General features: G+C 43.5%; 1 protein-coding gene across 1 annotated transcript; it reads left to right on the plus strand.

Moving 5' to 3' along the window:
• Window positions 1-3,845: 3,845 nt before the first annotated feature.
• On the plus strand, window positions 3,846-25,267 carry dtnbp1b (dystrobrevin binding protein 1b). Its single transcript, XM_076300858.1, has 5 exons — window positions 3,846-3,888; window positions 20,682-20,837; window positions 23,444-23,587; window positions 24,621-24,809; window positions 25,230-25,267. The coding sequence occupies exons 1-5, from the start codon at window positions 3,846-3,848 to the stop codon at window positions 25,265-25,267; spliced, it is 570 nt and encodes a 189-aa protein (XP_076156973.1).
• Window positions 25,268-25,457: the final 190 nt, after the last annotated feature.

Here is a 25,457-nt window from a genome sequence, read left to right on the forward strand (position 1 = left end):
TTTTTATCTACTGAATTTTGATACTTATAATATTCATGTATAATTTTTATCTTACTATGTCTAGAGCACTGTTGCCACTGTTATGTCACTGTTTTCTGTCAATGTCATTTAATGTGTGTGTGTGTGTAAGAAGCCCACTTTTGACCTGCAACCAAATCTACCCTTGCAAATAAAGTTACCTTACCTTACCAACAACAACACGATGTAAGTTCACATTGCCTGATTTAGAGTTATCTCATATTTCAACAACAAAGTGAGACGGTATGTGAGGAGGGTGGGAGAAGAGAGAGAGAGAGGGGTTGAGGGGGGAGTGAGAGTATGAGTATGAGTATGAAAATGTACAGTGACATAGATTTGCTTCAGTGTAGTTTGTGTGCCCTGCAGACATAAATGAACTACTAAGTGATGTCAAAAGCAGTTTAACATGTCTTTTGTTGGGGCTATGTTGCTTCCCAGGCAGACTGCTGAGGAAATTCATTTTTAAGTGAATCCATTGCATAAACAAACTCACACTACTCTCATGTGTCTACTGTTTTTATCTCAATCAATAATGCATTGAGTTTACGTTGAATGTGGAGTTAAAATCAAAAGCTTTTAGAGATCCCACACAAACAGTGCTCACGGTTGCTTTGGCCATTTTACAGAGAAAACCTACCGCAAAACGCCTCAGACAGCCACAAATAGGACACAGTCTCAAAATGGATAGACACAAAAAGCCACGTGACAGCTAGAAGTACAGTATGAGTAGAGGTTATGTTATGTGGAGGCCTCGGCTTTCAGTGAGGGTATGGAGAGTGTACTTGAGAGAACCAGAATGGATAGAGAGAAAGCTTAGTATGACAATGGTGCACCAAAGAGATAGGAGTCAGTCCCTGGTCTCATGAATGAATAATGCAATAATGCAATAATGCACAACTCTTCAGGGGGATATTCACCTACAACATTCCCCTGATACACACACACACACACACACACACACACACACACACACGCACACACACACACACACACACACACACACACACACACATACACACACACGTAAAAAAAACATGGCCATTGTGATTTGGCCCAGCTCCATGTTCACATCAGAAGGGGATCTCCTTTAATCCATCATCCCTTTCTCCTGCCATTCCTGCAGCTCTTATGGATGGGTAAAGCAGTCTGGTCACTTCTCTATAGGGGGAATGCCTCATGATTTGAATCACAATCTAGTGTATAGATGATGGCAAACTTTAAAATCTCTTTGAGAACTTTTGATTCCTCTTGCATACATTCATATACTTATACATTTATTAAAGACAGGGCAAACTGAAAATATACATTTTTATCCAGTTTTATCCTGACCCAGTAGGGACTAGAAGGATAAATATGGAATGACCTTTCAAAGATACCAATATAATTGTTTCTTTAAAGAGTTTTTCTTCTTAATAATAATAATAATAATATTAGTATTATCACTCTGTTTCAGATGGGGAACACTTTAAAAGTGTGCATTTCATGTCATGGCACATTGTGTAACATGCGACTGGGACATGATTACTGAAAGAATGATTGCTACTCCAAATTGCTGTGGAGATGGTTGAATTGTTTGATCTTTCTTCATCATGCTATATGTAAGCATCAGATCCATCAACTCTTACACCTCAAGGACTACAGTAAAATATCTTCACATGTGCAAATTATGCCACCTGGAGATTTGAAAAGTTTATTTAAAAGCAAACACGGTGCCTGTTTTATTTTCTTCTGTCTTAAGTTTTAACTCTCATGGAAGAATTGAATTGACATAATGGAAAATGTAATTGACATAATGGAAGAATTATAATGGAAGAATGTAATTGTCATAAAGGTGCTATTGCACCAAGATCTGCCAAGTAGCAGTGTAAATATTCAGGTAGATAACAAGACCCAATTAGATAAACTGCTCCCCTCCTTATCTACAGTAAGCTATCCTGTTGAAATGATCATTTGATAACTAATCCCATGTAGGTGAATGCATGTAAAAGACATCAACAGACGGACAAGTACTCTCACTATTACATAACACCTCTGCCCACATCTTTTCACACAAGATTTGTGCAAAAGGGAGGAATAGGAAGGGACTGAAAGCAGTATGTTAGTGAAGCGGGTCTATCATCATCTTGCTGCAGGGGGCTTCTCAGGCTGGTAGGTTAGACATTCCTCCTCCTAAGAACCAAGAGGATTTGTGGGTCTGGGCCCCATTTCATGATACATTCCTCTATTCTATTGAACCCTCTGAAAGTCTTTGGAAACGGAAAAGGAAGCTCTATAAGGAACACAGCAATGCTATGCTATGCATTCTATTTATTGATACCCTATGTTGGGCTTTGAAATTATCTGTAACCTCTACATATTATGGGAATACTTCCTGCTTCCCCACATGCCCGTATGCTGTTTGGGTTACTGTGTAGTATGTACATCGGAATGGACATTGTGAATGGCTTGTACTGTATAAGGACTCTATAATGATGCATTAAGCATACAGTCTGATTGAAATGGAAATTAGTTTAACAAAAATCAGTCATTGTGTAAATGCAGTCATTGTGTGTGAATCTGAGAGAGACAGATGATGTATACTTGCTGTGTGTGTGTGTGTGTGTGTGTGTGTGTGTGTGTGTGTGTGTGTAGCCAGGGGTGGGTCCAGAGAGGGTCCTTGTGAAAAGATGACAGTATATCCTTTAGAGAAAGCCTGTAGGCTGGCTCAGTCTGTGCTGTGTGTGTGTGTGTGTTCATATTTGAGTGTGAGTCCATGCCCCTGTCACACAGAGCAGTGATCTGCACTGTGCTGCTTGTCAAGTCTGCACGGCTGGAATGAGATTATTGGCCATTGTGATGTGATTATACTGTAGCATGATGGAATAGAGGCAGGAGAGACTCTCAGTATGGCCCTCCCCCCACATCTATGTCAGCCTCCCTATCTGCCCTTTCCTTTTTCTCTACTGTTATTCATCTCTCTCTCTCTCTCTCTCTCTCTCTCTCTCTCTCTCTCTCTCTCTCTCTCTCTCTCTCTCTCTCTCTCTCTCCCTCTCTCTCTTCCTTTCACTCCTGTTTTTCATGCACACACCCGGATACACACACACAAATGTATGCATGCATATACCTGTGCTTTGCTTAGCTAGGCAGTGGTGAGTCTCCCCCCAGCTACAAGCTGTGAGTGGTACATCCCCAGCCTCCTCAACCTCTCCGCTCTCTCAGTCTCTCCACAGAGCAAACAGACCGAGCGTGTGTGTGTATGCATGTGTGCTTGTTACGGTGAAGGCTTTGGTGCTCTCTGGCATTTTCACGGCAAACCTGTTACCATTGCACCTGACAGCGTGAGGTCATCTTTGTATGTGTATGTGTGTGTGTGTGTGTCTGTGTGTGTGTGTGTGCGCGTGTGTGTGAATGGGAGTCTAAGCCTCTCTGTAAGAGTTTGAATTGAAGCCTGTCTGTCTGTTTGAGTGTGGGACTGAGAGTGTGTGCAAATAGGTGTGTGGGGTGAGCTTTGTCTGTTTATGTGTGCAGGAGCATGTGTATGACTGTGTCTGGGTTTGTCTGATGGAGCGTGTGTGAGAGAGCGCCTGTGTATGCGGCACGAGTGTATGTAGCTCCGGTTGTCTGATTGCTGGCGGGAGGACTGGTGGGTGGGCTGCTCTGTGAACAGGACCCCTTCCGTGCAACACACACACACACACACACACACACACACACACACACACACACACACACACACACACACACACACACACACACACACACACACACGGAGAGAGAGCCACCCTGCAGCCTCCTCTGCTGTGGGCAGTCCCAGTGAGAGCACGTCCAGCTCGGTACCCCAGCGCGGGATGTCCACGCCAGGCTCCAAAGACAGCAGCAAGAGGAACTCCTGTAGGTGCCTCCTTTTCTTCCTTTTAATGCTCTGAATCTCCTGCTGCCTATGCTGTGTGCTGTACACAGGGCTGTTTAACTGGTAGGCAAGGATCTGTGTGTTGTACAGGGCTGGTAGGCATGGCTCTGTGTGCTGTACAGGGCTGGTAGGCATGGCTCTGTGTGTTGTACAGGGCTGGTAGGCATGGCTCTGTGTGTTGTGCCGATAGATAGATAGATATCTTAATAACCTTATTGATCCCCAGGGGAAATTCAAACAGGGCTGGTAGGCATGGCTCTGGGTGCATGGATAGCTCTCAGTTCTGTCATCAGAATCCTCTCTTGCTTTTCATCTTTCTGTCCATGATTTTTTGAACCACGAATCTGGTGAAAAACTTAATGTGTATTTTGTGCAGTGGTGTCCCACTGAGGGGCATGTGTGTGTGTGTGTGTGTCTGTGTGTGTGTGTGTTTATGGGGAAAAGGTGTGTTTACAGATAGAAGTGTGACACCTGAACTCGAACTCAGAGTTCCTTTGGATCAGTTTGTTTTTCTCTACAGATGTTATAAGATCTATCCAATACTATGTTTGTGTGTGTGTGTGTGTGTGTGTGTGTGTGTGTGTGTGTGTGTGTGTGTGTGTGTGTGTGTGTGTGTGTGTGTGTGTGTGTGTGTGTGTGTGTGTGTGTGTGTGTGTGTGTGTGTGTGTGTGTGCGTGTGTGTCACCAGCACATGTGTTGCCTTGCTGCACTAACCAGAGCATAGATGCCTCTGAAAGACCATCCAATCTGATTAGTCTGGTTCTGATGCTGGCATACTACACAGATGATTGTATGGGTCTGCATTTATCTATGTGTCTGCATGTATTGGCAGGCAGACAATATTGGTGGTCATATTAGGTGGAGTGTGTTTGTGTGTGTAGCATTTTTACAGCTTCTGTATTCTCTTTTTCTACTGGAGATAACTCACCCCCTCCTTCCCCATAACAAACAAACAAACACACAGACACACAGACACGCACACATACACACACACACACACATACACAGAAATACGCACACAAACACACACACACACACACACACACGCACACACACACACACACACACACACACACACACACACACACACAGACACAGAAATACGCACACAAACACACACACACAAATTCTGATAGACGTGTGATGTGAGGTGCAGTGCACTGTATTTTGGTGGAAAATCAATGTAGTTTGACTGTTTGTTATTGCAGACAGACAGACAGACAGACAGACACACAATCAAAGAGATAGTTTTGCATTTGCCCAAACATGGAGAGCACATGTTGGTTTGGCAATTTGATTGACAACTTTATACAAGACAGTTTAAGTAGGCCTAACTATTTGATTGTTTGGATCATAAGCATATTATGATGACCTATATAAACACTTGCTCATTCATGGGTTCATAAAATGTCAACATCCAAGGTAGTTTTTAGAGTATTCAATCATTGGCCCAAGCAGTCAACATTGGGAGGGACCAAATGGCGGGTGAAAGAGAGTGAGAGAGAGAGAGAGAGAGAAAAAGACAGACAGACAGACAGACAGACACACACACACACACACACACACACACACACACACACACACCTAATGAACCCTGGGAGGGTGCCTGAGTTGACTGATCTAATATTGTACACTGACATAGCTTCCTCTTTATTGCTTTCATCATTGTTACAAACCTCTCTGTCCACTTCAGTCCACCTTTCTCCCCCCTCTTCTCCCTCTGCTTTTCGCCTTCTGTTTAATATGTCACCTCCCTTAGGTCACCTCCCCTTTCCTCCCTTTTCTACACCTGGCATCTGCTATGGTTGTGACTCAGATAGTAACTATAATCCTGTGCTGGAGTGGAGGAAGCATCACCCATAAATGTGCTTAAGTGCTTAAGAGAGAGAGAGAGAGAGAGAGAGAGAGAGAAAGAGAGAGTCAATGTTTTTAAAGGCAAATGTTTTGCATTAATTACAGTCCTCCTCCCACGACCCTACCTCTTCAGCTCTCTCATGCACGCTGAGCTGGCCTCTAACAGGTTGTGTGTGTGCACTTTTGGTAAAAAGGTTAATATTAGATTGCAAATGTGTATATTATAAACAAAACACAAACACATTGTGTTGGCACTTCTAGTCACTTTATCTTCTTTATGTAAATATTGTGCGCTGCTGTATCAGCAGAGACATCCATGTGCACAAAGTATCCAGTGATAGTGTGGAATGATGCCTTGTAGCATATGGCAAGACTTTTCTGCATATTCTCTTTGTCATGTCTTTCAGGTGGTTAATTAATCTATACTGCTGAACATTGCTTATGAGCAGCCAGCTGGTTATTTGGAGAGCATTTTGTATATGGACATCCACCTGTCCACTCTGTCTTGTGATCATCTTAGTCTATCGGATCTGACCATCCGTGTCTTAAAATGGAATCCTATTCTCTCTGTCTGTGTCCTTTGTCATCTTATTGTCCCCTGCCTGTCCTCCTGTAGCAGGTGCCTTCTGTCCCCTGACATAAAAGCTTTGCCTTGAGTATGGGCTTGACTTGAGGAAGCATTAAATATTAATTCTTATTTAAATCAGCACACCACAGCTGTGATTAGCCTTTCTGCTGTATTAATGAAGAAATATCTTCTGACAGCCTTCTCTCTTTCTCTCTTTCTTTCTCTCTCTCTCTCTCTCCTTTTCTTTCCCTTTCAACACTTCCCTTAGCTATTTCAGGCAGGTAGAGAGTTAAGAAGTACTGTGGTAGGTTGATAAGGCAGATCAGGATTTTTTTTGTATAATGTACTGCTGGTTCCATGATGAGTGTATTTGTGTGTGTGTGTGTGTGTGTGTGTGTGTGTGTGTGTGTGTGTGTGTGTGTGTGTGTGTGTGTGTGTGTGTGTGTATGCTTAGTGATTGATTGATTAAGTGGTGATTAGCCTTATATGTTTACAATTGTCCTTTTGCCCGTTTTCTAAAAAGCAGCAATTGCCTGGCATGCTAGACCTAAACATTTTAAGAACCATGTAATAGACCAGATTGACTTCTTATATGTCAGAAAAACAAAGATAGGCCTACCAGGCAATTACAAAACAGTTTCCTAAGGCAGGAACATACTGGACAGGTGCCAACAATAGTATGGTTGTGTATCTGTATCTTTGCCTCTGGACAGTGTGTTTGTGCCATAGGCAGGTAAATTAATAAAAAGTGAAGTTGCTTGTAAGTGAGGCGAAGAGGTGAAACTGCAAAACAATTTCCCAAGTTGGGCTGTGTACTGTAGCTGTGTGAGAGGATGTTTCATCGTGTCTGCCCTGATGTCACACTCATTGAAGTGCAGCTGTCCAATCACAGACCTGGCATTCACCCATGATGCATCTCTCTTACAGACCTCAGTGTGACCAGGAAGTCAGCACAGCACGGCTGGCTGAAAATGAGTTTGACGTTGGCATGTTTATGCAGTCATGGATGATGCAACACGACTCACCATCCAGTGTCACCCCCCCCCCCCCCATACACACAGCACAGATACACAGAGTTCCTGTTGGTCTTCCATCAAGTAGCTCACCATCTCATGAGTCATCCATCTGTTTCAGCCGGGTCTGTTCCACTCTTCTGTAATTAGCTTTGCATGCTCTATGGGCCCAAAGCCATTTGATGGCTGACAGATTTCTTTCCCCTGTCTGGTCCACAATGACCACAAGAACACAAATCCTCTTCATTCAGAGACAGAGAGACTGAGAGGAAAAGCTGATACACACACACACACACACACACACTACATATCTACATTATCTTACCCGATAAGAACATGGGTTTGGCTTATCCCACTACAGACAAGTAGAAGCAAAACAATACAAAAAGTCTCTCTCTCACACACACACACACACACACACACACACACACAAATTCACCCCCACTTGTCCCTACACAGTGGTGCAATTACATAATGTTCAGTCAGAAAAAGCAAGAAACAGGGTTGGACAAAAATGAAAAACGGCTTCTCTCCACTCCTCCTCCTCCCTTCTCCTCTCATCCTCCTCTCTTCTTCCTCTCATCCTCTCTTCCTCCTCCTCTCCTCTCCCTCCCGCTCTGCAGCCCTCTGCTTTACAGATCGTTCTCTTGCTGTCTGCCTTGTAAACCCCTACGAATCTGAAGTGGCCTTTTACGGACTCATGCAGTCTCTGTAAAGATGGATAGCAAAAGAAGCCACTGAGAAATAGATATACTTTTAAAAATATGAATACAGGGTATAATTATGCACACTAGTTTATAGACTTATCACTTATGTTAGCAGCAGTGCTTTTTATTGCTGCTGTTCTGGAGACAAAGCATGCTTACATTAGGCAAGACTGTTGTAAGTACTGCTTTGTCTGTACTGGTAGGTAACTACCATAAATGAATGCCTACATGTGGTGTGAAATAAGCCTTGAAGCTATCTAACTTCTGGTGGGGGATGGGTATTCTGTTATTATATTGTATCTCAGACCCATAACTAGTTTGCCTTAATTAGGTCACCCCAGCATCATGAACTGTAGAAGTCCATAGGCAAGGCAAGGCAAAGACATGGGCAGCAGAGACTCGGATTGTGGACGGAATCAGGAGAGTAGTGGAGATCAAAGAGAGCAGTGACCGACTCCTTTTCTTGCTCTGTAGAGGGACATTCACAGTTGGATATTGTGCCAAGACCCCACTCAGTAATCTCACAAAGGAAAGGCAGAGGGAGAGAATGGATGTGTTATCAACATGGGGGGGAGAGAGAGAGAGAGAGAGAGAGAGAGAGAGAGAGAGAGAGAGAGAGAGAGAGAGAGAGAGAGAGGAATTAAAGATGGTAGAGAACGGTAGCAGAAGCTTGTGTGGCACTGGCGCACTGGCACACATACACACACACACACACACACACACACACACACACACACACACACACACACGCACGCGCGCACGCACACGCACAGAGACACAGAAGAGAGGGAAAGAGAGAGAGAAAGAGAGATAGAGCACTGGGCTCTTCACCAGGTCAATGTCTTTAATAATTAAGTAATGGCTACCACTGCAGGACACAGGTGTGAGTGATACAGCTCTAGCCACAGCCCAGAGCAGACATAGACCAAGATGGACATTCACAATATGGGCTTTGATGGAGGAAGAAATCCTTTCATTCGGTGTCACAGATTGGCCACCGGATGAAAGAGTCCAGGGCACAGCGAGGTCACACAGTAGCCCACCTGTCCATCCATCATGGTCATGTCTCTTTTGTCATGTGAGACAGGATAGGAAATAGAACTGAACTGAATGACTGGACTGCGTCCCAAAACACAGTAAAGTGGCAGATGGTTCTGGTCAGCTGGTTCCACAGGTGATTTTGTCTGCCGATACTTTTTCTGTCCCTGTGTACGAAGGAATGATCCTTCAGGGGTCATATCACTCTTATCAGGCGCATAGTCAAAACTGCTAGAAGACATTACTCCAAGAGCTTCTGTGCAAATATCATTTGCAATTATTGTCAAAGTAATTAACTAGCATTACACAGCTAAGCTAATAAAGTCTTGTTTCTACTGTTTTGAATTGCACCACGGTCATATCATTATCTCCTATGCATGCAACTCCCTCTGTTCCAAAACTTGTGGAAATGCTGGCTGGTTCACTAGATAGCACCAAGGTTAAAATAATTCAAAATGGAATCGGTTCAAGAACCTTAACTCTGTTGGTCAAACAACTATTACAGGGGCTTGGGATGCTCTGTTCAATGCAATTACTTACATGAATCTATGTTGCTTTACTTTGAGTGGCACTTCAAGGAGTCAATGGAAAAAAGCAAGGCCAAATGTTCTATGGGAGGGATTGAATGGCTGATGGATGTCCTTGTTTTGCCACATCTGTCTGACAGATGAAGGACAGGGTTACAGCTAAAGGCTCCACCCTCCACTCCTCCAACTGCCTAATGTGTAGGAATAAAATATTTTTTATAATTTATAACTTTTTCCTGGACCTCATATCTCAGCCTTGACCAGTAGTTCATCCGGATAAATAAAAGCACACATGTGCACACTCACACAATAATCCTCGCACGTCTCATCAAAGGAGGCATCCTCGCCCTGCTCTCTGCTGTTCTGGGGATGAAATAGCTCCCAGTGGAGCTGCACACACACACACACACACACACACACACACACACACACACACACACACACACACACACACACACACACACACACACACACACACACACACACACACACACACACACACTCTCAGTGGAGCTTTAATTAACCCGGTGAATTATGCATGTCATTTCCCTTCTTTCCCCCCTCCCCCTTTCATTGTATCTCTATTCAGAGCAAAATGGCTTTTCATCCAGTAAGCGTTTCCATTCTTTTCCTCTGGACTGGCCAAGGATTTGGAAGGTTAGTTTAGAAATATGTTCCTGTTGAGTATATCCCTATTTGATGAAGGGGCTAGAGTAGAGTGTCAAATTTTAAATTCTGACAGGAAGAGAAGATTGATTCTTGTCAGTTCGATGCAAGTTAAAGCTAAAATATTTATCTTTAGATGCAAATCATGATTGAATAGATTATTATTTTGAGACTGAAAATATGAAGGGATTCTTCAGGATATGAAGAAGAGGCAATGCAGTTGTTAGCATGAGACGAACTGCAGAGAGATGAAATGTACATGTTGCTGAATTCCAAGTGAGAATAGAAGACTTGTAATGCAAAGTCTGTGACCGTAAAAGAAATGACTTTTCCTCTAAGATGTGTTGCAGGCAAACCAGCCAGAGAGGGAAGATCTTCAGCATAGCATAGATTCATTGTACTGCCCTCCTCCCTTTCCATTTGGTAGATGAACTCCACTCAGAGATCACACTGAAAGCTTTGTGGGCTAAATGTATCGGGCTCTCTGTGGGTATTGGTTACCTGACATTGCATGGAGCCAAATTGGTATTGATAAGGCTATAAATAGAGCCTGTGCTGGACAGACATCTGATATTCAGTCTAACACAAAGCAGTCTGGACTCCACCGCCGCAGCCTGTCTGGCTGGGGGATGCAGTCTGTCGCAGTTTTCATCAAATGAAAGCACACTCTAAAAATGGAGGGTTCAGTTTGGTCCGTCTATTCACGTTGTCATATTCTCTTGAGTAGTATTCCTTTAATCTGTAGTAATGACCTGATTGGTCTTTTAGTGTCTTCTTCTGTGTCTCAAGTTTAGGAGCCATAAGATTTTTTGTAAGTCTAATTCTACTTTTGGTTGTGAAAGAATAATTTAAGACATCCTAGTTTGACACTCCTTAGACTCCTGTCCCAAAGCTTTATCACATTACAGCTATTTTTAATTGATTGAAAGAAAGTAGTGTACGCTTACTGTATCTCTTGAGGATGTACGCTGCCTCAAGAGATGGGGACAGATCTTAGGAGTGTCAGTGTGCATAATATGGAGAGAAAGTGGTGAGTGCTTGACTGAGTATGCTTCATTCTTTTTGAATCATGGCAACGAGCAGGTCAACTGCAAGCTAACATGCTGTGGGTTTCAGCACAGTCATGCAATAGGCCTTTTCTTAATTTGTATAGCATGTTACTTGCTGATATCAGGTGACGGCTAGCCCTGGTGAAAGACTGCAGACACTCAGGTTGCAGAACTGACTGCCTCTGACAGAATGGTGCTTATTTCAAAGATTGCTGTCAATGCTGAGTGCGGTCTGTTACATTTACATTTATTAATTTAGCAGACGCTTTTATCCAAGGCAACTCAGGAAATGAGGGTTAACATTCAAGCTACATTGTAAAGGAGTCCTTAGCATTAATACTACTAGCAGAGGATGACAGTGCTAAAGTACTAGTGAATTTGAAATCCAAGGAGACAGTGGTAAAAGGAGAAGGAGGTAAAGTAGACGAAGCTCAATGGACAGCGAGGAAACAAGTTGTGCCCTTTTTTGGTTGTTTGAAAATCAGCTCCCCTGCATTCTGAACCAGCTGTAGCGGTTTCATAGCACAAGCCAGGAGGACCGTTGGGAAAACGTCACAGTAGTCGAGGTGAGACATGACCATGGTCTGTACCAAGAGCTGTGCCGGGTGAAAGAGGCAACAGAACAGGTCAGCTGGTCATCAAACACTGAAACCCAAGTTTCAAGTTGGAACAAGACAAAGTCAATGTTGATGTTGTGATGCATAGACGAGCAGGTCTTAGAAAGGTTTAGTTGGAGGTGATGCCCTTCACCTATGGATGTGTCAGAGAAACAATCCTAGATTCATGCAGAGACTGTGGGGTTGTCAGGCGGGAACAACAGATAGAGATTGGGTATCAACTGCTTAGAAGTGATACGAGAAGAATGCAAGCAGACATGGAAAAGAGAAGGGGCCCCAGCACTGAGCCTTGGGGCACCCTATGTGGAGAGGCAATGAGATGCAGACGGTTGTTCTAGGCAAGACACATTGAATGATCACCCAGTGAGGTAGGATTCAAACCAGGGGTGTGCACTTTGCCTGGGATGCCCATGTTTAAGGGTATGGCTAGTAGGATGTGGTGGTTGACTGTGTCAAAGGCAGCTGATAAGTTGGGCAAGATGAGTCCCGAGGACCGGGCTGCTTCTCTGGCTGATTGCCTCTGTCAAAGACAACAGAGCCGTTTCAGTGGAGTGACCACTTTTAAAGCTGGATTGATTAGGATCAAGGAAGTCTTTCTGTGAGAGGAATTCTGTGACCTGACCAGGAAACTGACCCTTTTAATAGGAATGGGAGGAGTGAAACCAGCCGATAGTTCTCCACATGAGTGGGAGTGAGCGGTGTTAGCCGAGCCAGTTAAAGTTCTGTAGGAAATATACCAGAAGCAAGTGAAGCATTAATCACATGTGTGATTGCTGGCGTGATAGTCGGAGATAAGGCTTGGATGCTTGTTGGAATGCAGTCTAGCAGGCATTTCATAGAACGGTTACATGTTAGGAGTCTAGACACCATCTCACTCTCAGTGAGAGGGGTGCATGAAGGAAATGCTGCACCATTAATTAAGGGAGACTGAGGATGTGCCGTATAAATGCTGTATGTTGGGTTGTTGTGCCCTTAGTCTGAGGAGACAGAGAGGGACATGTAGTCGGACTGGTACAAATTGGGGCTGAGTAGATTTTTGAAGGTCCAAAATAGTTTCTGGGTGTCAGTGGCTCTGTGGATCTTTCTTTGCAGCAGTGACACTGGATGAGAAGCAGGATAGTAGTGACTACTAACTTCAGTAATTGTAGGTCTTTGTGTTCTGCCATTTTCTCTCAGCTGCTCTGAGGTCAGTGTGTAAGATTCTGGGGTTATCGTTCAGCCATGGGTGAAACTGGTTAGGTTGAGCAGGTCTGGTGAATAGAGGACACAGGCTATCCAGACAAGAGCTCAGTGTGGAGCAGAGACACTCTGTGGCATCATTAACCTCTGGAGAAGAGAGTGTGCTGGGACTCTGGGTGTTGGCAGTGCAGAGGCAACTAGAGAGGAGAAATGGAAGGCAGGTTGCAGAGGTTGTGGCGGAAGGAAACCATGGGTGGAAGAACAGAGAGTTGTTCAGAGAGACACACACTGAGGAGAATTACATAACGATCAGAGAGGTGCAGGGGAGTAACCGTCAGGGTATCTGTGGCACAGTCTTGAGCGAGAAGGAGATCAAGCTCTTTGCCAGCTTTGTGAATTGGAGAGCTGCAAACCTGTTGAAACTCAAAATGTATCAGGGACAAGAAGTCCACAGAGTTAGGATTGTCTAATTGGATGTTTATCACCAAGGAGCAAAGGACAGTCATAATCAGAGATGGAAGATAGCAGGGTGTCCAGCTCATCTAGGAAATTGCCCAGTTGTCCTGGTGGATGGTAAAAGACACTAGATTTTGACCCAAGTGGTCACCAAGATTGAATGGTATTTAAAGGAATCATATTTGTTTGAGGGTTGCAGCAGAGCATATTTCTATTTGTTGGACATGAACAGTCTTCTTATCAAACACTCACCCCTACTTGGCTGTGTTTATGGCATTCTGTCAGTCACCTCTGTTTCCCTCCAAATCTCTCACTCTCTTTTTGAATGCCCCATTGAAGTCTCAAAAACATCAGGAGAAACACTCAGCATATCTCTCATTTTTTTGCATATTTGAAGACAAACTATTTTCATGCGAGACCTCGTCATACCCACCCAGCTAGATTAGAAGTCTCTCGTGTTTTCCTCTCTGTTTTCCCCCTTTCACCTGCTACCAGATCTCATTTGATCTGTGCTCCCATGAAATCCAGCTCTGTGTTCCATAGCAAATAGGCCTCATTTGGATTCAGCTGAAGAGCTGAACCTACAAAACCTGATAGATAACGGTGTCAAAGCTCTGTGGGCTTGCTGTGAAAATGGCAGTGTAAACAGAATTAGTTTCCTTAGCCTCAGTGGCCCACAAACTGATGACTCATCTCAAAGATGAGACCCATGGATGTGAATAACTCGAACTGCCTTGGTGCTTCATTTTTTGTAACCAACAATATAAGAGCAGTGTAATCACTTGTGTGGCCCCTCTCCCTCGAAAACCCTGAAAAGTTTTAGATCAAATTCGGACGTCTAATAAGAATTAGAACTGTACAGAATGGAAATATTTTAGAGAGAGGGGGGGGGCTGGACGAGGGTGACTGTCCACAGCATATGCTGAAGTTTGTGTGCAGGCTCTGTGTTGTCCTTGAGTGGGCTACCTCAGTTGTTGCTTGGTAACAACTGTGTATAAAATGTTTGCAAGTAATCTCCAAGGTACTTGTATGGCAGTGACAGCTTGTCTAAGCAGATTGTGTTGAACAAGATATTTCTTGACTGATATCCATATTGTATATATATTTTCATATTCACTTTCATTATTTTGATGATAAATCCCAATAGGCCTATATCTGGTTGGTCTAACAGCCTTATGTGTTGGGCTGACCCTGTGCCTGAGTAATTACAGGTATGGATCTGGTTCATGGGGCAGAGTTAAAGACAATATAAATGGAGACTATGGTGGTGAATGAAGACGACGGCATGTGTGTATGTTTTTATTGTATTCTGTTGAAGGTAGAAGCAGAGTGATGAATGCACTATGTGGCCTTGAGATGTGGAAAGATGAGGAACAACAGAATGGTGTCTCCGTTGCCTGGTTACCCATTGACTATTCCACGGTCTACCTTACTTCTTACATTTCTGAGAAAAGATAAGGCATGCAATCCCATATGTTTCTAGCATGACGTTCATGTTGCACTGAAGGAGAGGCTCTGAAATGAAATGACTGAAGCCATCAGTATTGCAACGATTGCAGGAATTAACAATGAGGAAGACCTTTCAATGAAATGGTAATTGATTACGCAAACAACAACCATGAGTAAGCTAAATACAATGACGAAAAATGTGGGCACAATAAAAGAAAAACTTGGAGGAACAAAATAGTTTGTTCCTCCACAATCCTTTATTCCACTTTGTAGTAAAGAAAGTATTTTTGTTCACAGCGTCTTTAAGCAACTGCTGTGTGTCTCCTCTCAATAGTTATTTCAGATCTTCGCTGGTGTTCTATGGGAGTTACATTGGACTCATCACTGGCAACTTTTAGAATGTTGGTTTTTTTAACCATTAGTGGGTGACACTCTCCTAAAACGATTTTGCTCATCGTTGCAGATGGGGACACCAAAAGATAGTTTTGACAGCTATTGAGGGGGAGGAGCAAATCACATGTATGTCTGAGCTAAATGCAGGCTTTGAGGGCAGCTAAAATGGGCAAAGTGTGTTTGTGTTTTTATATTTAAAAATTTAAAATGTTCTTCTGAAAAATTTAAGCATCATAGCTTCCTGCTGACTACTTTCCATTTGCTCTCCTTTTGACTTGTTGGTTTGGGTTTGGCCTGGCTTCTGAACACAACTAAGTTATCACACGTGCAGCCCATAAATGAGGATATCATTATCATATCTTATGCAACTGACCACATAGCCTACACAACTACTACTGACACACAGGCAACATTTACTGCTGGGTAAATATTCCCATATATAATATATGCACACAGATGACACAGGGCAGATATGTATATATTGTTTATATTCCCTGACAAAGGTATGAATCAGATACACATTGAATATCCTCTTATCTAACCCTGTAACCACATCAGCCAGAATGCTAGATTATTTCATAACAACTTACAAACTTTGTTTATCTACAAAAGTTTGCCTACAAACAAACTATTCACATGTAATAATAACTTGTCACACAATATTGCAACTGTTTCGTTTTGAAATTTGAATGATGTCACTTTGTCACATACTCTTGAGCTCTTGCATATATCCACTACCAAGGATAAAACCATCTTTGGTGTACACACGCATGGGCTGATCAGAGCTTTTGTCTCTCTACAGCCATTTGAACAATTTGAACAACTAATTTTTGAGTCCTCTCTATCAATATAAACATGTTGTCATAACCCGGTAATCCAATCACAATATAATGTTTTGTCTTAACGTATGTGGTCATTAATGGTTTTGTCTTTAAATAGGATTTCCAGCTAAATTACATTAATTTGTTTGAAATGACATTGAGAGAGACAGGAAGCTAGTTATGAAAACCTTCTCATTTTTCACAACTGAAAAAAGACAACGACAATCAAAGTAAATGATTGTCAATCACTTCATAGTACTCCCTCTTACAATAGTAGGCTGTAATAATGGCTTCTTTTTTTCCAGAGAGAAACTAATATGGAAGTAAGGCAGCAGAAACCTATTGATATAAAGTATAAACAACTGATATAAAGAAACCTCACATGAGTAATTTGAGATAATTATTAAGATAATAAAGTGTTAATTTGCTAGTGAATTACATGGGGTAAACCCTACTCATTCTGCTATAGCTAGCCATTCAGAATAGTGTTTTCACTTTTCAAGTGAGCTCCTGACATACAAACGTTTTACAGTCATTGATGCATCACTGCAAGAAATACTAACCCTTAACATTTCAGCTACTACTTTGGCCTTAGGTGAAGATTGGTTGTTGGTGAACGCTTTAAAATAAACAAAACCACACAGACATACAGTACACACACAGTACTCCTATGACTCCCCATGTAAGGCACACACATAGGCCTAGTCTAGATCATGTTTTCTTGAAACAACAAGTGGAATGGGAAGCAAATCTGGAAGTGGTAAATTATTCACACTCAGGCTTTTTGTAACAGCATGTGGTGCAGAGGAAATATGAGTCTGTTAGATTGTCTGATATGCACTATTTAAAATGAAGAATGGAATATCATATGCATCACTATTTAATATGAGTCTGTTATATTGTCTGATATGCATCACTGTTTAACATGAAGAATGGAATATTGCATATGGAGAAAAGAAGTCAGGAGGGAATTTATTCTCCCGGAGTCTGTAGCCTGTGCGTTTCACCCGTTTTGTCACATTGGATGCTGATTGGTTGAGACTGGGGCAGTGTGTGACTCAGGCCGCCTGCAGGTTCACACTCCCACGTACCACACCGAAGTAGAGTGCACACACACACACACACACACACACACACACACACACACACACACACACACACACACACACACACACACACACACACACACACACACACACACACACACACACACACACACACACACACAGACACTCACTCATAAGGACTAATGAGACAGGAAGGCACAGAAAAGCAAGAAAGCAGCTCTTAGATGCACCCCTCCTGACTCTTTCTGTTTCATGTTTCTGTTTGCCAAACAGAATGTTAAAGACCTGATCTCAGACACGCAGCTCTGATCCTGAACCAAATCAAATCTTCTGTTTCAGACAGCTTAAGCTTCCCTCTCCTGCATGTGCACACATCACACACCAGGATCCAATTGGGCTGCCCTATCTGACTGATAAGTCAATCAACTCAATTCACATAACATAGCATCCATGTAACTTATCTGGGCCCTCTGGTTTCTAAAATCTCATCAGCCAATCAGATGTTGGAATCAAACAGAAAATCTATAAAACTAGCACACTTTAAGGCACCATATTGTTACAAAACTGATGAGGAGGATGAGGATGATGATGATGATGATGGAGTGTCACAAGTCTATGTCCTTTAAGTGTACAGCTCTGAACATACAAATCTGATGATTATTGCTAGAACAGGGACATACATGGTCAATACCAGTTGGTGAGGTGGTTTAGATGACCCAGGTGACGAACACACATGGCCACAGACAGAGCTCCAGCCTGGATAAAAATAGCTCACATGATTTGGATGGCAGCCCTCCGGTAATCACTCATCCACTGTTTGAATGATGCACAAAATAAATTAATTAAACTAATCCTTGTTAAATTGCAGAGGCAGGAGATTGTCGTCAGAGCCTGGTTAATTCTGCTGTTGTGGGATCATTTTATTTAGCACATTCCACCTGGCCCGTGGCTTAAACGGTTGTGCAATCGACAAACACAAGGCAACTGAATTATCCTCACCTCTCTTACTGCCGTGTCTGAGTAGAGAGGACAGAGTAGCACTGAGTGCAGAGACGGCCAGGGGACTGCATATCTAGCGCTCATCTCTTCTCTTCAACTCAGCATTCTCACCACTACAGCTGCACTAAATTGCCATCCACACATGGTCTCTGCAATTAGGATGGGAGTTAAAAAAAAAAAGTATATATATATATAGCAAAGTCTTACTGGATGAAGCACTTCAGGAAAATGGGCTAGGTAAAAATGACATGTAAATCTACTCCCACTACAGACTACAGAAAGGTTTACTAGCACTCTGGTTTGGTTTCACATCAAAGAACAAGTCAATCTCCTAGTAGACAGCATTTACTCATCACATGGGTGCAACCATCATCAGCGGTTGGAAACCATACCATACAAAGTGTGCAGGACGTTGTCCCCTGGATGCACGTACACTCATCCATCCCCTCACACATGCTCTATTCTAGGCAAGCTGGCTAATCCTTTGGGGGATGTTTGTTGAGCTGACACCCCACGCCAATGAGAGGTCCAGATGGGTCCAGATGTGGTCTTGGATGGTCTGGCTGCTGTCCCAGCCTTTGGTGCTCTTCAAAGGGCTTTGTGTGTGTGTGTGTGTGTGTGTGTGTGTGGTTGTTTTAGTCTGTGTGTGCAATGCACTCTCTCTCTCTCCCTCCCTCTTTCACACACACACACACACACACACACACGCACACACGCACACACGCACACACGCACACGCACACGCACACGCACACACACACTCTCACTTACAGCACAATGGTGCATGGAATAAATTCCTAATAGAGATTAATCAGATTTCCAAAACGCGGTGTATAACTCAAGGCACTAGCCTCTTATGTGAATGTGTGTGTGGAGATGTATGTTGAGATGTATGTGGACGTACCGTACAACAGCTCAAATATGCTGATGGCCTCTGGGCTGCTGTGTGTTACCTAATGACAACACTGAGTGATGACTAACAATACAACAAACAAGACCCAGGGACATGGGGATGGAAAGGAGAAACTTAATGGTCTTCAGTACATACAAAGCAACGGTTTGAATCATTTCCTACTGGGGTCGTATTAGCCTGTGTGTGTGTGTGTGTGTGTGTGTGTGTGTGTGTGTGTGTGTGTGTGTGTGTGTGTGTGTGTGATATCCCCTGGTATCGGTGCAACTAATATGCTCCAACATCAGAGAGAGATAAGAGAGAAAGAGAGAGATGAGAGAGAGAGAGATGAGAGAGAGAGAGAGATCCGTCCTTTGCAAAACTGTGATAAATGTGATGTAAGATAACCGGTATTCCTATGTGAGTGGTGCTGTGCATGAGCATGTGCCTCAGGGGGGAATACTGTGGTGTGGAGGAGAATGGAGGGATGAAGGGGGAACATATAGATGAGAAGCTCGTTAGGAGGACCAATGGTGGTAATAAAATGAGACATGACAGAGTTCCATTGGTAATGAAAATGCATGCTTTGCCTCTCTTGAGACACACACAGTGTTATCAACTCACTACCAAGGCATACCAACACACACACACACACACACACACACACACACACGCAAGTCATGCTTGTAGTACATCTCACAATATATGCTCTTGTAAGTCACCCCTCCAAGGGGATTTGGGGAAACAGTCACACACGACTAGTCACATTGTGCCCTAGGTTAGTTCTCCCTGCTCTTCAACATGATTGATAAGACAAGGAACACACATAAGTAGACACACACACACACACACACACACACACACACACACACACACACACACACACACACAGCTGACAGGTAGGCCTATGGAATATTCCCAGAGGCTGAGATGCAGTCTGTCAGTCCAGACCAATCACCCAAACAAGACTGACTCACCCTAAAGAGCAGAATTAAGGCAAAAAGCTCTCATCTCTTTTCTTTCTTCTTCTCCTGCATGACACTAGAAATGCTGTAGTCTAGGCAAATGACAAACCTTTAAAATAGGAAGTCACTGATCATGGCAGCTTATTGTGGATTAATTCAACAACAACAACAAACATCAAGGCCAGAGAGCAGAGTTCCATTTCAGTACCAGCCTCATTTAAAGGAAGCAGCAACTCTTTTTTGGGTTGCACAGTGAAACACATATGCCGTCTATCAGGTTTATTGTTTTGTTTGGTCAATAAAGGCTGTCTGAGTCTTCCTCTGCATAGCAGATAGAGATTTCCCTTGTGGGGCTCTAATACAGAACAAACATCATTACCATGTTGTTTACTTTACAGATAGGCATGAGATGAAAATGTAATCAGTGCCATTGCTGTTCCCCTCTGATTCCTATCTGTTCTGCCTGTCCTTTGCTCCCTATGTGTGCACCTGCTTCCTGTTCCTCCTCCCATCCCAGCGGAGCTGGACTCCGAGCATGCTCAGAGGGTCCCAGAGGCGGAGCTCCAGCAGCAGGTGAAGTTGAAGGACAGGCAGAAGTTCTTTGAGGAGGCGTTCCAGCAGGATGTGGAGCAGTACTTGTCTACTGGATACCTGCAGATCACTGAGAGGAGAGGTGAGGAAAAACGCCAATGCATGTGTGCATAGTCACAACAGAAGACCTGCAGGAAACACATTCCTCCAAAGGCCCTGAGAGTGCCTGCAGTACACATGAATATACATGAATGGTCATTAAACATTTACACATCATAGTAGTGTAATAAAAGTAGGGTTTTAAGACCTTGCAAAAACTGCTATAAATATCAGAGCCTGTAAATGATCACTACAACAGCGTGTGTAGAAAGAAATTGTTATCTTTATCAATGTATTGACCGGATTTCTTGCTTTAAAAGAGTGGAGAGGATCACAGGGGCAAGGGGCAAGCAGCATCAGAATAGCAAAGGCTTCATTAAACTGAAGTCACACACTTAGTTAATATTGGCACACTGCCAATCACTCAACAATCTAAAACCCTCTAAACAGGAGGCACTGCAGACCACTTAATCAAAGCACACTGTAAGCACTGCCACCCAACCAGAAGCAGAAACCATATATACACTGGAATCAGCTACCCCACCAATCACTGTTGCCCTCCCCATGGCAATACACTCAAAAAGGCATGCACACTCTCTCTCTCTCTCTCACAAGAGAGAGAGAGAGAGAGAGAGAGAGAGAGAGAGAGAGAGAGAGAGAGAGAGAGACACACATACACACACACACAGAATGTCGATCGGCAACAATCCACACTGGGTCTGAGTTCGAGAGTCTATCTTAATCCTCAGGGGAAAAAAACTGAACAGTGTCAGATAAGGGTCAGCAAGAGTCGCTCACCCCACGCCAGGAATCAGCACATCGATACCAGATGTGGCTAGTGCACTCTCATAGGCCCAGGCCCTTACTCCTTTACAGGAGGCAACAACAGGAAATAACTAAGCCCCCTAATATTACGCTCTTTCTCACCGGCAATCCCTAACAATTGTGAGCGCCACTCACCTGCACCTAAAGAGTGTCGAGCCGTAGCCATGTGCTCTCCCCCTCACAGCGTCAGCGTCTCTCTCTTGTGCTTTAAGTCTCAGGCACTCCCAATCAGCCACACCATTTCTGAATATGAATCAGTCCTATCAAACAGTTCAGTAACAATGGCTCCCACCATTCACCCACATCACAGTAGTGCAGTAGAGAATCTGTACCATCACATTCCAAAGGAAACACATGACAATAAATCTTGAGGGGAGACAAAAGCATGTCCAATAAACACCTTTGCAGAGGAAGAGCAATTTTACACAATAAGGAAAGACTCAAAAACTGCTTCCCCTAGTAAAGATGAACTAGTACTCCTGTTCGTCAAGTGACTCATTTCTACAGTGCCCTACATCTCAGGTCTGCTGGCCAAATGAAAGCTCTGAGTGTGACTGCTGCAGATAGATGAGGCGGTTTGTTCACCTCCTTCATATTCCCTCTTGTCTTTCTCTCACCCAGTAAAGTAAAAGATTGTGTGATATAAGGTACACTGATCATACTTACTCAAAGGCCACCAGCCCCACACTGCCCTCTGCCCTGTTGCCACCAGTACAGTACTGTATATCCCTGTCTGTGAACGACGGTCATGAGAGAGTGAAGAGAATTTGTGTGTGTTTGTGTATATGTGTGTGTGTATAAGAGAGAGAGAGTGTGAGAGAGAGTTTGAGAGAGAGAGTGTGAGAGAGTGTGAGAGAGTGAGAAAGAGTGTGTGAAAGAGAGTGAGAGAGATAGAGAGAGTGTGAGAGAGAGTGGAGTGAGAGAGAAAGTGTGAGAGAGAGAGAGTGTGCAGGAAGGGCACTAACAGCTCCCCTCTCTTTCCTCCCTGCTGTCCCGCTACCTTGAGGTACGATGTTCCTTCACCTCCACAGCACCCCTTTGCTCTTGGTGTGTGTGTGTGTGTGTGTGTGTGTGTGTGTGTGTGTGTGTGTGTGTGTGTGTGTGTGTGTGTGTGTGTGTTGGTGATGCATGCGCTTACGCATTTGCACTGCTGAGCTTATGGCTGCAAGGTCATGATTCCAGGTCACCTGAAAGGTCCCATCCTGTATGTGGTTCAGGCCTCACAGGGCTGAATCTTAGAGAGATGGAGGCTGTGGAGTGACATGCTGAAACAAGGAACAGTCGTCTTCAGCACTGATGGACGTTTAAAGCTGAAAGGTGGATGAATTTGTGTGGCTCTGATGAGTGTGTGTATGACCTCAGCTGGAAAACAAGAAAGGCCAATAGAATCTATAAATTACAAAATAGTAGTCTGTAGAATTGTGACTGACATAAGTGATATTATTCATCTTCAGAGTATTCTCTTTTTCTTTTTAAAATATGTGTTTGCTAGTAAGCAGTACACATTAATCTGGCAGTGGAGGAGGTGGTATTAGCTGGCTAAACTCACGAATAGAGAGGAAACATACAGTCCCATATAGCAAAATGGCACTTAAACACTAGTGAGCTATTTCAATAGAAATGAATCTATGAATCTACTCACCCTTTACATACATCTGAACTCTTTTGTATTTTTTTTTTCAAAAAAGGAGGATAGTTCTACCAATCCTTTCTATTTGGACAAATTGTTGTTGGGGATTTCCTGGACTCAAATCCTTGCTGTTGCCTTATGGGCTGGTCACATGACAGGAGTTGATGTTGTGGTGTTGTCTTTGTGCTGGGCAGAGCCAATAGGTAGCATGTCATCTATGGAGGTGAATGTGGACATGCTGGAGCAGATGGACCTCATGGACATATCAGACCATGAGGCACTCGACGTCTTTCTCAACTCTGGAGGGGAGGACAACAGTGTTGCTTCACCTCTGCTCGGTAGGACACGACTTTGAACTAGCTCTAATCGTGCTCAGATGTAATTAGCTTACAGAATGTGATGCTAGAAATTGTTCTTGCATACAGAATACCAGTTGCTGATGGAAACAGTATGACATTGTGTCCTTTAGGTTTTTGCATTGATACTGCGCCTTTGAAATGTATTTTTACTGAACCATTAGTTTGCACATTGAAAATGTATGTTTACATCCATATTCTTACCATATGCTAGGCCCATAATCAGTGATTACGTCCTCAGAACAAACAAACACAACCCTTTAAAAATTTGCTGGACCAATTACTCATACTAAACTGATTAGTATTGTGACTATGTGATGTGCAATGTATTCTGATGCGAAGACAAGAACAGCCCATTTTCAGTCTTGAGAAAAGATGGATTCCTGTGGATTCCTGTGTTGGAAGCAGTGCCATCAGGCAGTATTGATTGCCTATTGACTCACTAACTAGACTAGGTGGAATCAGTAAGTCTGTTATGTCTACTTCAAGGTTAGGCTTACTAGATTTCTAAAAAAGACCTATACTGGAACCCAGACCTCTCAATTCATAACACCGCTGGAGTTGTGGTTATAACCAATCATGGCACAAGAGGGGTTAAAACATTACTGGAGCTGAGCTTGCCTCACACTGGTCTTCCAGCCACCCATCTTTCTACAGTCACATGACTCTCTGCTTCTAGCCGAGTTTTCTGATCTGATTATCCAGAAGACAGAAATCAGCTCTAATTCAGTTTCTGTTCAAGGAGATGCTACATTTCCTTTAAAAAAAACCTACTTAGGGGAAAACTATCAGGGATCGATGGGGTTAGGAGTTCCATGCCCATATTTTTGTCCACCCCAATTCACAAATGTCACGTGAGTCACACATGATGAATGAGTGAAATCAGCAGTCTCAGTAGACACAAATGTTTTCTTACTGGAAACTGCCCAAATGAGTTAAACCTACAGTAGGTGCAGGCTTGTCTCATGCTTCCTGTCCATCTTCCCATCTCTTCACCTGTCTATTCTGACCTCAGATCCGGACGTGGAGTCCTTCACCACCGAGATCACGCTGCAGGTGCCCACTCAGGCAGAGCTGCGTCACAAGCTGTCATCGCTCTCGTCCACCTGCACCGACTCCGCCAGCCAGGACACGGAGGCCGGCGAGGACGATGATGAGATAGAGGAGGAGGAGGAGGAGGAAGAGGAACCACAGGGAGCTGCAAGTCTGTCCAGTGCTCGGTCAGTGCACAGGGCACCTCGAGGAAGAGGAGGGAACAGGAGCGTTGCCATGGCATCCACATCTACATTGTTGTCAGCTAGTCAGACAGTGAAGAATGGGCAAGGGAACAGCATCCAGACCACGTAAGGGGGCCAGTGAAGTGAAGTGACACACACACACACACACACACACACAATAGGCCAATACTTTAAGACTCCCTGACATGCACTTGTGGATCTGGGACAGACAGATGGACATCTCTATGGGATGGCTCCCATGTTTACTGATGTAACTGGTGATCGTTCCTTTTCATTTTTGTAAACATTGTGTCCCATATTCTGACAGCACTCCAAACCTCTGCCCCAGTGCCTGGGGATAATAAATGTCTTTTCTCCCACACTCCTTCTTCCCTTTGTGTTTATAGCAGTGTTTGCCAACCCCACTGGTGTGGACACACTATAGTTGTGTCTGTTCTTGGTCTCAGCCTCTGCATTGGGGTAAATCATACATGCACACAGATCAATGAGCAATGACATGTGTATGTAGCATTTCGGGAATCACCTATTAGAAAAGAGTAACCCTTCTGTACACAATCCTGCTAACTAGGGTGTTTACTACCGTAACGGGACTAACCAGTATTGTGTGTGTGTGT

This window comes from Alosa pseudoharengus, unplaced genomic scaffold (assembly GCF_046254945.1).
Source record: "Alosa pseudoharengus isolate Yale_2024_CS ecotype anadromous, Long Island Sound unplaced genomic scaffold, YU_APseudo_1.1 YU_APseudo_1.1_scf_23, whole genome shotgun sequence".
Classification (NCBI taxonomy): domain Eukaryota; kingdom Metazoa; phylum Chordata; class Actinopteri; order Clupeiformes; family Clupeidae; genus Alosa; species Alosa pseudoharengus.

Excerpts from the sequence above, each read along its gene's own strand:
- dtnbp1b (XM_076300858.1), top strand. The coding sequence starts at position 3,846 with ATGTCCACGCCAGGCTCCAAAGACAGCAGCAAGAGGAACTCCT. Across the intron at positions 3,889-20,681 it reads CAGCAGCAAGAGGAACTCCT|CGGAGCTGGACTCCGAGCAT; the intron begins GTAGGTGCCTCC and ends CTCCCATCCCAG. Across the intron at positions 24,810-25,229 it reads GGAACCACAGGGAGCTGCAA|CAGTGTTTGCCAACCCCACT; the intron begins GTCTGTCCAGTG and ends TTGTGTTTATAG.